Consider the following 13,578-nt stretch of genomic DNA (forward strand, 5'->3'; position numbering starts at 1 on the left):
ATTTACATCTGAGTATGCATGTTTACGGCCCAGGCTAGCCTTTCATCAGATCTTGGAAGCTAAGCAGGATCAGCCCTGATTAGTACTTGGATGAGAGATCCCCAAGTAAGGGTGCTATACAGAGGAAGGCAAGGGCAATCTACCTCTGAAAGTCTTCTGTCTTGAAAACCCCAACAGGGGCTGCCATAAGTCTCCTGCAACTTGACGAGTCTTAGTTGTGGGTTTTCCGGGCTGTATTGCCGTGGTCTTGGCATTGTAGTTCCTGACGTTTCGCCAGCAGCTGTGGCTGGCATCTTCAGAGGTGTAGCACCAAAAGACAGAGATCTCTCAGTGTCCTCTGTCTTTTGGTGCTACACCTCTGAAGATGCCAGCCACAGCTGCTGGCGAAACGTCAGGAACTACAATGCCAAGACCACGGCAATACAGCCCGGAAAACCCACAACAACCATCGTTCTCCGGCCGTGAAAGCCTTCGACAATACATTGACGAGTCTTTCTACCACCATGCATGTCAAGGATTGCCCTTCATGCATTGCTAATTGCAGGACTAAAGGACAATTTACATTAGCACGTGTTGCTGGGCACATGATGTGGCCCTGCCCGCAAAGCCTTTATCTGTACATCTCCAGTGCTATCAACTGCTTTCTAGCAATTCTTGGCTCAGGCAGGAGTTGCATTTTTCAAACGTGAAGGAGCTTCTACATGGGAAAGGGTTTTTCAACATTATACGCAGCCAATATTACATCTAAATCAAACCCTTCCTTATTATGAAAGCTGTTTCTTCTGTTTTACTTTCATCTTTTTACAAGGAAATTAATTTAATACTTCCCAGCATGAAATGGAGAAAACCAAGTGTGGAGGGATTGCTTTTGCGAGGGATTGCATTTGTGAAAAAAACAGAGGGATTGAATTTGCGAAAAAAACAGAGACCAAGATTTTACCTTGGATATAGTATTAGTATAGTGAGCATGGCTCACACAAGGTTTTTTTTTCCCCAGTATGACATTGAGACTGGAGGGTAATGCTTGGATTTTGACCAACCACATGACATCATCTTCTAATTATTGATAATCAGGATTTCCTCTGCTTTGCTCTAATTTTTCCCAAACCTGGGTTAATATGACCTTTGGGGGAAAATCATGGTTAAAGCAAATTCGCATGCCATATGGGTGGGAAAAGTGCTCACTTTGGCTTGAAAAATCTGTTTTTCTACCCTCCTATTATTTTAAATTTTGTAACAACCAGCCTGATGAAAAATTCTCAGGAGCTTGAAAGCTTGCATAACATTTTGTATCAATTTGGTGGGTCCTGGTAAAAGGTGTATTACTAGGGTTCCCAGGTTCCTATACTCTGCTAGCGGGGGCGGGGGGACACAACCCAGGACGTACCTATTGTGATCTCCTTGCGCATGTTCCCGGAGAGGTATGATGACATCACTTCTGGGAAGTGACATCATCATGGTGGCCACGGGTGTGCCCTGCACTTTGCATGGAGCTAATCCTGGCCCATTTGGGGCCAAATTTGGCCCAAGCAAAGCACAGGAGCATGCCTGCGGCTGGCACAATGATGTCACTTCAGAAAGTGACATCATCGTGCCCTGCTGGGAGTGTGCCTGGTGTGTGCTTTCCCAAGTTGACTGCTGGTGGCCATCTCTGGGGGCAATGGGGCAAACCTGCGGGAGATCACTCATCACCAGTGGGCAACTGGGAAGCCTATGTATTACTCAGATTTTGCTTGTTTTATGAATAATCTTGGACTAGCCATACTCTTATCAGCCTAACCTACTTCAGAGGGTTGTTGTGAGGATAAAATTGAGAAGAAGAGATAATCATATATGTCACCACAGGCTCCTTTGAGAATAGGCAGGCTAAAAATGTACATCATTGAGCACAGAATCAGACATAATTATACAGATAATCTTTTCCCTAGTAAGATTGCTAACCTTTTCCCTACTAATATTCTTGTGCCTTTAACAGCTGAAATCAGCAAGAGAATTTTTTCCTGATGGGGAAAATGTTTTGCCTGTTGTTCTGTCAATTATAGTGCTGTTACAGGCATTCTGACAGGGGGGAAAACTTTCTAGCCCTAGGAAAAACAAACATACATATTGAATTGCTTTCCCTTTTGCCACAGTATGTGAATCATGCCAAAGAAAGGCACATTTTGTTGATTCCTTTTGCCTTTGTGAATCCAATTCTTTTACAAAAGCTTTTGAACCAATAAGAGCGCATGGAAGTTTATGTATATACTGTACAGTATGAATGTACGCACAGGGCAGAAATGCATGTTAGTCTTATACAAAAACAAAATGGTCAATTTTATCACTACCATACCACAAATGAGAGGAGGAAGAGAGTGTGTTTTCCTTCAGAGGCGTAGCTTAATGGTTCAGCACCCAAGCTATGCACTGGAAATCCTCAGTATTAATCTTGGCACATCAGGGAAACTTTTGTTACATTTTTCTCCCACCATTTTTCTAAGGAGCTCACATCAGTCTTCTTTATTTATGTTCCACTTTTCTGTTCAAAAAGAACATTCAAGGCAGTTAAGAGATTATAAGACATCCTAATAAAATACAAATATCAACCAGCCTATCAATAATTGATAAAACAGTCATAGGGTGGGATGGACTGGGTGGAGAAGCAAACTTGGGCCACGTCTCAAAAATACCTCTCCACTCACGGAATGCTGGTGGCTCATTCGCATGATTTCTGGCGTCACCGTTTCCAAAACGGAGGCAGGCAGTTATGATTCCGTCATGAAAACAGAATCATAACAGACTGCCTCCATTTTGGAAACAGTGATGTCAGAAATCGCACAAAAGAGCCGCCAGCGTCCCGTGAGTAGGGTGCTATTTTTAAGACATGGGGAAATGGCCGTGGATTGGATCTCCCAGTGAGCGACCTTCTGTTCATCCACGCCCTTGGTCTATTAAGGTTGGCATTGTCTACTCTGACTGGCAGCAGCTCTCCAGGGTCTCAGTTCTTACTTATCACCTATTCGGTAAAGGTACCGAGTCATTACTGACCCATGAAGGGACGTTGCATCACGAGTCCAATGTTTTCTTGGCAGACTTTTTACGGGGTGGTTTGCCATTGCCTTCCCCAGTCATCTACCCTTTACCCCCAGGAAACTGGGTACTCATTTTACCACCCTTGGAAGGATGGAAGGCTGAGTCAACCATGAGCGGGCTACCTGAACCTGGCTTCTACCAGGATTGAACTCAAAGCCCTACAGCACAGAGTGGTAAGCTGCAGTACTGCAGCCCAAGCTCTGCTCACGACCTGAGTTCGATCCTGGCAGAAGCCAGGTTCAGGTAGCCAACTCACCTCCTGAGAAAGCCTGTTCCACTGAGGGACTGCTGTAACTGTCAGGAAGTTCTTCCTAATGTTTAGCTGAAAACTCTTTTGATTTAATTTTAACCCATTGGTTCTGGTCTGAGGAGGAAGTTTGAACAGGGTCTGTAAAAATGAAGACCATCTGTGGGTGGACACCTAAAGAACAGATCTGTCTTTCTGTCCACCATCTATCTCAGCACTGGAACGCATGAAATAAGGACAGAGTGCCTCTGAGCTCATGAAAAACAGTTTGCCTTCATGACCGAGTACCTAACCCATCACACACCGTTTCTAGGATAGCTAAAAGGTCTTCCAGGTCAGAAGACGGGATCCATGCCAAGCTAAGACACAGCACTTCTAATTTTAGAATTAAAGCAACGGGCAGAGAGTGAAGGAAGAACAAGTTGTGGGGGAGTCAGCAGGGGTTGCGCCATATGTCTTCTTAAACAGGTGACAGAAAATCACATGACCATCCCAGGCAACATGTCATTATAGCTTGTCTGTATGTGTGGGTCTTGAATAAGTAAAATGGAATAGGAACCAGGGAGAGTCTGTGAGAGTATTTGTGGGTACGTGCCTTTGAGCAGAAGACAGTAGGGTAATTTTACATCTGCAATCCTTTGTGCAGAAGGGGGAGGGCATTGGCGGGACTGGAAGCAGCACACTAATCCTACAAGGGACAGGAGTAGGTGGAAGAATTAATATACAAGAAATATTAATATACAAGAAATATGAGAACCAGCATGGTGTAGCGATTACAGCATTGGATTAGGCCCAGGTTCAAACTCTTGCTTGCCATGAAACTCAGAGTCTCTGCACACAAGACATCTTACATGGGACATTCAAGCGACTTACTTTCTGTGTGGTCTTATACTCAAGTGCACTCTGTCTCCCTAACAGTGCACGTGTATCCACAATGGAAGATCAAGTGTAAGATCTGTCACCTGAGCATCCCTGTTTAAGATGTCTAGTGTAGAGAGACTCTTACTAGGTGTCCTTGGGCCAGTCTTCTCTCCCACCCTAACATACCTCAGAGGATTGTTGTGAGGATAAAATGGAGGAGACAAGAATCATGTATGCAAATACAATATTTGAAGGGAGCCCTTTCAAGACCGTGCGTGATAGAAGTCGCAAGCTCAGGAGGGCAACCATGCTTCTTGGAAAGCTATTAAATGTAGCACCTGGAAATGTCTGTTTTCATTTCATCGGGAGAAGAACACGTTTATTTGCAGTGAGTATTGGCTAGTCTGTAATGTTCATTGAGGCATTTTTTTCAGGTAACCAAAGAGGTTGAAAAAAGACCTTGTGTGCAGGTAATAATAGTAGTAGTTTATATACTGCTCTTCTAGACAAAGTGGTGTCCCACTCAGAGTGGTGAACCAGGTCCGTGATTGGAAGACTTGCTTCCTGCAGTTTATCCTCACAACAGCCCTGCGAAGTAGGTTAGGGTGGGAGAGAATGACTGGCCCACAATATACCCACAATACAGGTGGGGAGCTGGGGCTGAGAGGAGCAGCTTATCCAAGGCCACCTGCAGAGTTCATGGCAGTAGTGGGAGTCGAATTAGCAGAATGCTGATTCACAACCTAACCACTTTACTATCAAGGTCAATATCCAAAAAGCTAAAATGGTATTAAATCACAGAAACTTTAATCAATTATAATTGTACCTGGTCATAGGAAGGTGCCTGTAAATATGTTACACCTCCATGTATATAACTGCAATTATTTTTAAAAAATTGTACTAGGGGAATGTACTTATATATGAAACCGAAGTTAATACATTTTAATGCAATGTTTTAAAAATTATTTATAATTTATAAACCTCTTTGGTTACTTGGTACTTCTGGGTTGAAACTTCACCCCCTTTTCCATTTTTGCTGAAGGTATATTTCCATCCTGTTTTTCTTCCCAGTATACTCAATGAGCTTAAACTGGAAGATTAGCCTCCTGTTTTATCCTCGCAAAAACCCTAGGTAGGAAAGAATGACTGGCCAATGAAGAAAAGAAATACTTTTCATGGGCTCAGAGGCACTCTCTTATTTCATATCTTCCAGTGCTGAGAGAGATGGTGGACAGAAAGATAGAAACTCTTGGTATACTCTCAGTATAATCAGTGAGCTTAGACTGGAAGACTGGCTTCTTCCATTTTATCCTCACAACAGCCTTCAAGTAGGTTAGGGTTGGAGAGAAAGACTGGCCCATAAAAGAAAAGCACTTTTCATGGGCTCAGAGACACTCTCTAATTTCATATCTTCCAGCGCTTAGAGAGATGATGGATAGAATTATAGTAACTCTCAGTATACTCTCAGTATACTCAATGAGCTCAGACTGGAAGACTGGCTTCCTCCGTTTTATCCTCACAACAACCCTGTGAAGTAGGTCAGGGTGGGAGAGAACGACTTGCCCATAAAAGAAAAGCACTTTTCATAGGCTGAGAGGCACTCTCTTATTTCGTATCTTCCCGTGCAGAAAGAGATGGTGAACAGGTAGTAAATATAGGATGTTAGGCTGCAATCCCAGTCTCCTGTGGGCATTTCCACTGAAAACAATGCGATTTACTCCCAAGTAGACCTGTTTCAGGCTTAATCCCCCTGTTCGAAGTGTGTATAGGGGGAAGAATGGGGTTGCTTTGGGGTGCCTGAGGAGAAATGTTCACCATCCCAGCCCTAAGCACGCTTCCTGCAGGGGGCACCCCATTGATATTAGTGGGGTATTACCCAAGATTGAGCATTCCTAAGGAGGAGGAGGAGGAGGCCTCTGCTTGACGGCCTAGACCCTCACCCTCAAGAAGGCGGCCCTGAGGGGAAGATGGCGCCTCCCCAAGGCCACCTCCGCGGGGAGCGGCTCGGGGTTGCTCAGCTGGGGCATCCCCCGCCCGCTCGGCTTCCTGAGCCAGGCCGGCGCCGCCTCCCGGCCCTCCCACGGCTCCCTTTCGGTTTCCCTGTCGACTCTTCCGCGGCCCCTGCAAGCGGGGTTGTGAGGGGGAAGCCTGCCCGGCATGGCGGGGTCTCAGCCGACCGCCCCTCTACCCCTCAGCCGCCTGCCGGAGCCGCTGCTGAGGAGACTCAGCGACCTGTTGGATCGGGCAGCGCTGGGCAGAGGCTGGAGGGACTTGGCGCAGCTGGCCGCCAGTCACGGCAGGCTCAAGCTGAGGTGAGCCGCGGAGGGGCGAGGCCGAGGGGAAAGGGCCGGGCTGGGAGAGTCGAGCGGCTTTCGGGCGCCACTGGGCTCTTCGCCGCGGCGATGGGAAGGTTTAAAGTGGACCTGGCTGCGGTCCCTGTAGCTCTTGAGCAGTTGCAGGCAGAAATTCAGCCGGCGAAGCTTTTAGCTGCCGGGGGTTAAGGAGGCACGAGAGTCCTGCCTGCAAAACATGGTCGTAATTCCGTTTATTTTTTTAAAAAACCCTCCAACATGACTGAGGAAGGAAGCTCTGACTCTCGAAAAGTTACACCCTGTTGATCTCTTAATACGCCACTGGACTCAAACCGTTCAGCGTGAATCTGTTAAATTAACTTTGTTTAAAAGAGTTCACTACCACCTCTCTGGCTTGTGATTTCCCATTCATCACAGGTATTAAGTATGCGCTTTGCTCCTGTTACAGATGTTAACTAGTTTGAAGTATCTGCTGAATGGTCTATGCATCTTTTTTGGGTGCATCATAGAGGTGTTGGTCTGCAGTAGAAAAGCAGGATTTGAGTCCAGTGGCACCATAGAGACCAACATGGTTTTCAGTGTATACACTTTTGAGAGTCTGAGCTCCCTTCTTCAGATACAAGTAGGAATGGAAATCCATGAACCTTTATATCCCTTTATTATATACTCTTGACTGAGATATAAAGACTCCGAGATCTCCATTCCTCCCTGTATCTGACGAAGGAAACTCTGACTCTTGAAATCTACCCTGAAAACCTTGTTGCTCTCTAAGGTGCCACTGGACTCAAATCCTGCTGTATCTTTGTTGTTGTTAATTTTAAAAGTGTGTTTCATCTTCCTACTTTCTGTTGATTCTTATTTATATTTCCGTGCCCTTTATAACAACAACAAAGTTTATTAGCCAGAGGCCATCACATTCTTGAAATCACCGTGCCCTTTATATGAAGTGACTGCCCAGTGAGGATCCACTCATTGCATCTGAAGAAGCGGGCTCTAGTCCACAAAAGTTTATGCTAGAATAGAAATGTGTTAGTCTTTCAGGTACCACAAGATTGCTGGCTATTTGTTTTTTTAGTGCAACAGACTAATATGGCTACTTCTCTGGAAGCTTATTATACAAACTAGGAAATACTTTGCAGAGTGTTTTCATTGTTCTCCAGGCTTGGTCCTATGCATTCATCATACCTTGGAAGGAAGTCCCTCTATGTCCAGAGGAGTGTATTCCTGTGTTGGTGTGTGCATAGGTGGGGTTGCAGACTTGCCTTCCCTGTAACTCTTTAAAATGGTTAATGTTTCTGAAGTGGAGAGATATTGGGGAGGATATCCAGGCACATAGTCCAGCTTGACTTCCTGACATGTTTTAGGTGAGTAGATGTGTTGGTCTGCAGTTGAAGAGCAAAATCCGGGTCCAGTAGCACCTTAAAGACCAACTAGATTGCCAGTTTGCTCCTCATACCTTGGAAACCTAGTTTTTCTTTTAAGGTGCTATTGGACCTGGATCTTGCTTTTTGCCTAAAATGTGGGAGATGATTCACTGGAACTGCCGAAGAGGTGAAATGATGCATTGGTCCATAGCAAAATGCATCTAATAATGTTTATTAAGACCAACCCCCCCCCCCCAACACAACACTATTGTAAGATTTTGTATTCTCCAGAACTGTTTATCTGGGTGGACGGGTAGGGGGCTTTCCCTTTCCCTGTGAGTAATTGCAGGTGCCCCTCTGTTTACTTCATTTATCTTGCTGGTGTAATTTTGCTAAACAGAATCAAGAAGTTGCTTAGGAGGAACTTTTTTGTACAAATAGTTGCAAAGCCCAGAATTGTGTACTTGGCTTAGTGGTTGTTCTTGATAAAAGAAGCCTTTTTGAAAGCTGTTGCTGAGAGAGAATTGGGTTTTATTTCAGTAATTGGTCATGATTATTAATATAAAAATGGACTTCCTAACTTTTTTTTCTCTAAAATATTATGATTCTTTACAGTCCTCAGGAATTGGAACAGTGTTCTCTCCAAGTACTGGAGCCGGACGGAAGTCCCAGCAGGAGTCTCCTTCAACTGTTGGGCGAAAAAGGCTGTACTGTGTTGGAAATCAGAGAACTGCTACAGGCCCTAGAACACAGCGAGGCTCTTCAATGTCTCGGCCCTTCAAGTTAGTTTTGAGTTTTCATAATAAACCACTTCTCTGTGTCTTTTGCTGAACATTCTCTTTAAGATGGGACTGTTTGACGTTTGCTGCATGAAGGAGTCAGTGTGGTGTTAGTGGGCAGAGTATCAGACCTAGGCTCTGAAAGACCCAAGTTCGAATCCCCACTCTGCCAGACCTTGGGCCAGTCACTCTCAGCCTAACCTATCTCCACATGGTTGTGGTTCTGAGGGTAAAACTGGGGAGGGGGAAATGATGGGTGCCACTTTGGGTCCTCGCTATTCAAGCAGAATAAATACATAAAAAGCAGCCTAGCTTCGTTTGTAACTATGAAACAAAAAAAGATGAAGGGGCTTGAAGCAGTACTGACATGGAAGGAGGATCAACTGGCCGGTTTTCTCTTTCCCTTGTCTGAAGCTTTAGTGCATTTGCAGGTTAAAATACTTTGTGCACATTGTTTCCATATTGGAGATGTGGGCTGACAGAAGATCGCCTGCTTAAGGTTGTCTCCTGGCAGAGATGAGATTTGAACCAGGGACCTCTTGGATTGCGATGCTTTACATGTTCCTAAGATATCCTAAGAATGGGGAAGTAGTGTTCAGTATGATTTTTCAGCTGATTGATGGGGGGGGGGGGTGGGCTGTAAAGCTCTGTGGCTGACGTGTGTGAGCTGCTGTAGCATAGTGGTTAAGTGGTTGGGCTTTGAATCAGCACTCTGCTGGTTTGAATCCCACTATTGCCATGAGCTCAGTAGGTGGCCTTGGGTAAGCCATTCCTTTCAGCCCCAGCTGTATTGCAGGGATAATAATACTCTGACCTTGTTCATCGCTCTGAGTGGGGCACTGATCTTTCTAGAAGAGTGGCATATAAGAGCAGTTAGTATTTTTGCACCTGAGGCATCAGGAGTAATGGGCTCAAGTCCTTGAAAGTTTATGCTAGTGAAAAGTGTTAGTCTTCAGGGCGGCACAAGACTCCTTTTTACATTTTTATAGGGGATACCAGGACACGGGAGACCTTTCCCACTGGAGACATTCTCCCCATCTAGGATTCTCCCAAGTTCTTGAGGGCTGGAACTGGCTAATTTCCCCAGTCCTGCTTTCTTTTTTCAATGGATATTCTACTGTTCTCTACACACTGCCTCCCCAACAACATTCTGTCCCAACAGGCTGGGATATTTGGGGGGGGGGGTTCCCCTTTGATTAATTTACTGGGTGAGTTGTCTTAGTTTTTTGTATTTTAAGATGTTGGTTATTATTATATTACAATTTGCAAAGTCATATGTTTCTGCATACCTGGGGAGTTCCTTAAGTAGCTCAGCGCTACCTTGGCAGTGGGTAGTGCTGAGCTGCTGTCGTTTCCACACAAGAGCCCGTCAGTTTAACATTAGGTACAATGACGATGAGTGGATGACAGCTTTATCAGTTCCAACAAGGGGACTGGACTGACATTGGGAACAGTCAGAGTAGAGTGGGCTGAAACTTGGGGGGGGAGGGTGGTATCTGCTGTCATGATCAGAGACAATCTGCACACCTCTTGACTAGTACTTCATTGTTACAAGTGAATGAGAGCGAGAGAGAGAGAGAGAGAGAGAGAGAGAGATGACTCACTTTGCAGGTATTTGAGTCCTACAAAGGAGCCTCCTTTATATTTGGAGCACTTTTTAATATATGGTAGTAGTCTCTGAGAATAGGGTTATGGCTGACAATGTGAGACAGAAGTAACTACCTTGCCATACTGCTGTATGGGTGACTGCTGGAGTTCTGTCAGTGCCAGCTATTGTGCTCTCCCATTATATCGTTGCATAATAATAATAACAACATTCGATGTATATACTGCCCTTCAGGACAACTTAACACCCACTCAGAGCTGTTTACAAAGTATGTTAGTATTAATCCCACAACAATCACCCTGTGAGGTGGGTGGGGCTGAGAGAGCTCTGAGAGTGCTGTGACTAACTCAAGGTCACCCAGCTGGCTTCGAGCGGAGAAGTAGGGAATCAAACTCGGTTCTCCAGATTAGAGTCCCGCTGCTCTTAACCATTACACCAAACATAGATAAACAGTGTGGTGTACTGGTTAGAGTTTAGGACTAGCAATCGGGAGACTTAAGTTCAAATCCCCACTCTGCCATGGAGGCTTGCTGGGTGACCTAGGGCTGCTCACAGCCTAACCTATCTCCCCTGTAAGGATAAAATGAAGGAGAGGAGAATGATGTAAGTTGCTTTGGGTCCCCTGTGGAGGAAAAGGTGAAGTAAAAAAAGGAAACATGCAGGAGATAGGTCATGTATCAGCCAGAGATCCTTCAAACTGAATGTATCTGGGATTTTGTTACCAGGTTCTTGACAGTACTGAACCATAATTGGCACATTCTATTGCCTGATATCTATGATAATTCTATAGCATACGTAAATAGCTTCTAGGTTTGATCTATCAGTGCCTGTGAGAAATGTGAGTTCTGTAACTTTCACTGTATTCTGAAATAACAAGATTGAATACCGCTTGTTTGTGCAGTCTAAACACAGAAGGTCAAAGTCTCCATTACTGTATCAGTGTTGATGGGCAGTGTTCTCCCATAAGATTTATAATGTCATGCAAAGAGAAATGCACCTGGTTAATTGGTTTTGCTCCATTGGTTTTTAAGTCCAAGCAGGTAGTTTTATATGAATGTTTTGAGCACGATGGGAGCAAAGTCCCAATGTTGTTAATCCTGAACTTTTCCAAATATTAGCAGTGAGACTGCAGATGTTTATAGAAAGTAAACGTATAATGAGAGATGTAAGAACAGCTATATTGGGGATTCTTCAATCCATGAATGGATATGTGGTGTGTAGGAGATTCCAAGTATGGATAAACTCTGAATAGCCATGTTTGAGCGTTATGTTCTGTAAACCTCTGCCCAGCTGTTTTTCCAGAAAGCCTTAACCCCCACACACTCCCATCCTGTATTTGTTTTGAATGAAGGATTCCAAACACTGGGGCGGAAGGAACGCCTTGGCATTCCATCCGCAGAACTCCAGTAGTTTGACCCTGTATTCTCAGCAAAGCTGCCTTTGAAGAGATGCTTGTTTTGTTTGTTGCTTTATTCTTGTGGTAGTGTTTGGATTGCTCCGGGCTTGGCTATGGGGTAGCATTGGTTGTCTATTTCTGAACCATCGATAGTTGTACTCTGCTGATTAGAGGCACTGGTCAAATTAATAGAGGGCGTTGCCATTCTGCATATGTATCCTGTGTCTTGGAGGTGGGAGTAGAGAGGGGTTGAACCTGGCCCACAGGGAATGCACCCAGCATTGCTAGGCCTGTCTGAGCAAAATGTTCACCCCCTGCATGGGCCTCAAGCAATTTACTGCAGAGCAATATTGCTACCGATTTCAGCATCTGAAGTAAAATGAAATAAAAATGAAGACCCCCACCCCTACTCCCTGGTATCTTAACGTAAGTTCCAGGAACATTACAAATAATTTCTCAATGGGGACATAGACAGAATAGTTTTGTAATGGTTCAAGAGGTTTAGACTGTAAGTGCTTCATAACCTCTAGGGGTGGAGACCTATTAAAATGGCTCACCCAGATATGCGTTCCTGAGGGACCAGTAAGGAGTTTCCCATTGACGTGGTTGACATTCTTATCAAACAATTGGAAGTTGGAAGTGTCCCAAGTAGTGGGCATGACTGCTTCTAAGGTGTACCCTCTTTGGTCCCTCTGCACACAATGTCCTTTTATATATTTCTACTGTTTTCAAAATTTTGATTGTTTCTAATTTTCATGTTGGAGATCATCCTTTAGTTTAAAATAAGATCTTATTCTTCACTGTGTGGCAAATGTACTCTTGATCAGAGATGATAAAATCTCCTGTTTAGTTACTAGTTTGGTGAAGTAAGTTGGCCTGTTGCTGTAACAGTAAAAGTGAGACTCCCTGAGAAGTTTGGATGTGGAAGGGTATCACTTTTAAATTGACCAAAAAATGCATCTGACCCAACTCATTGGTTTTAGGTAGTTTTATTCGGATTGAATGTATTCCCCTTTTTTGCAGGTATAAAAATAGCTGTAGAACCAGAATCTCAGGCAGTGCTTTCTGGGAAGGTGGTGAGGCTGAACTGTCTGGCAACTGGTTATCCACTTCTACATTATCAGTGGTTCAAGCAAGAAAAAGAGGTAAATCACATTGAAAAGCTCTGGAAGCCTACTGGACATATTGATAAAGTGTAAAGCAAAATTGTAAATTTCAGAACATGGAGGGGGGAAATCCATAGGCATTGGATGTAATTCATTTCTCTCATAGCCCATGGAGCATTCTGAGATATCCATCTACTATATCTTTTAAATGATAGTGGTTGTCTTGATTAAGGCAAATTGCTGTCAAGGTGTTGTATGGCAAAAGCATAATGGGCTGTTTTTGTTGTTTTATGTACTTGCTTTTGTCTTAAAAAGCAGAGTAGGCCATTCTGAAAAGGTATTTTTCTTTAAACAGAATTCTTACAAATTACATTTCAGAATCAGTTCCTTATATTGCTGTGGTAGCTTATGACCCATTTTCTAAAGAAAGAAAAATTTGCTATTCTGTTTTGCTAATAAGTGAGTGAATGACACCCGAGTCTATGAGGCAACCAAAGTCTTGGTTGTAAAGCATTTAACATCTAGGTGCCATAGCAGATTTACAAAATGTAATGTTGCCTTTAGTTAGTTAAGTTTTTTTTTAAAAAAATTGCCTGCAGCATGCCCCACTGAAACCGGATTTTCTGTAAGATCTCAGTAATCACTGTTCTGTTTTGAGCTCTGTGGCCATTTCATTCCTCTTTTTACTCAAGGCCTATGATAACCCCTTCCTTAGAACTTGATGACTACAGCTATTGTTAAAAGCCGTTTTAAAGATGAGTTTAACTGGGTGGTGACCTCCAGTCAACATGCTGAATTGTTTTTCTCTCTGTGTTTCTAGTTAAATGTCTGAAAT

General features: G+C 44.0%; 1 protein-coding gene across 2 annotated transcripts in view; it reads left to right on the forward strand.

Annotated features, from left to right (window-relative positions):
• The first annotated feature begins 6,275 nt into the window (after nucleotides 1-6,275).
• The window catches only part of MALT1 (MALT1 paracaspase), a 59,896-nt gene continuing 52,593 nt past the window's right edge, over nucleotides 6,276-13,578 (forward strand). For both annotated transcript variants that reach the window (XM_054986404.1, XM_054986405.1), the window contains exons 1-3: nucleotides 6,276-6,492; nucleotides 8,472-8,638; nucleotides 12,661-12,782. In XM_054986404.1, coding sequence (XP_054842379.1) covers nucleotides 6,338-6,492; nucleotides 8,472-8,638; nucleotides 12,661-12,782 — 444 coding nt within the window. In that variant the 5' untranslated portion in view covers nucleotides 6,276-6,337. The remainder of the gene's footprint in view (nucleotides 6,493-8,471; nucleotides 8,639-12,660; nucleotides 12,783-13,578) is intronic.

The sequence above is a fragment of the Eublepharis macularius genome, chromosome 8 (genome assembly GCF_028583425.1).
Source record: "Eublepharis macularius isolate TG4126 chromosome 8, MPM_Emac_v1.0, whole genome shotgun sequence".
Classification (NCBI taxonomy): domain Eukaryota; kingdom Metazoa; phylum Chordata; class Lepidosauria; order Squamata; family Eublepharidae; genus Eublepharis; species Eublepharis macularius.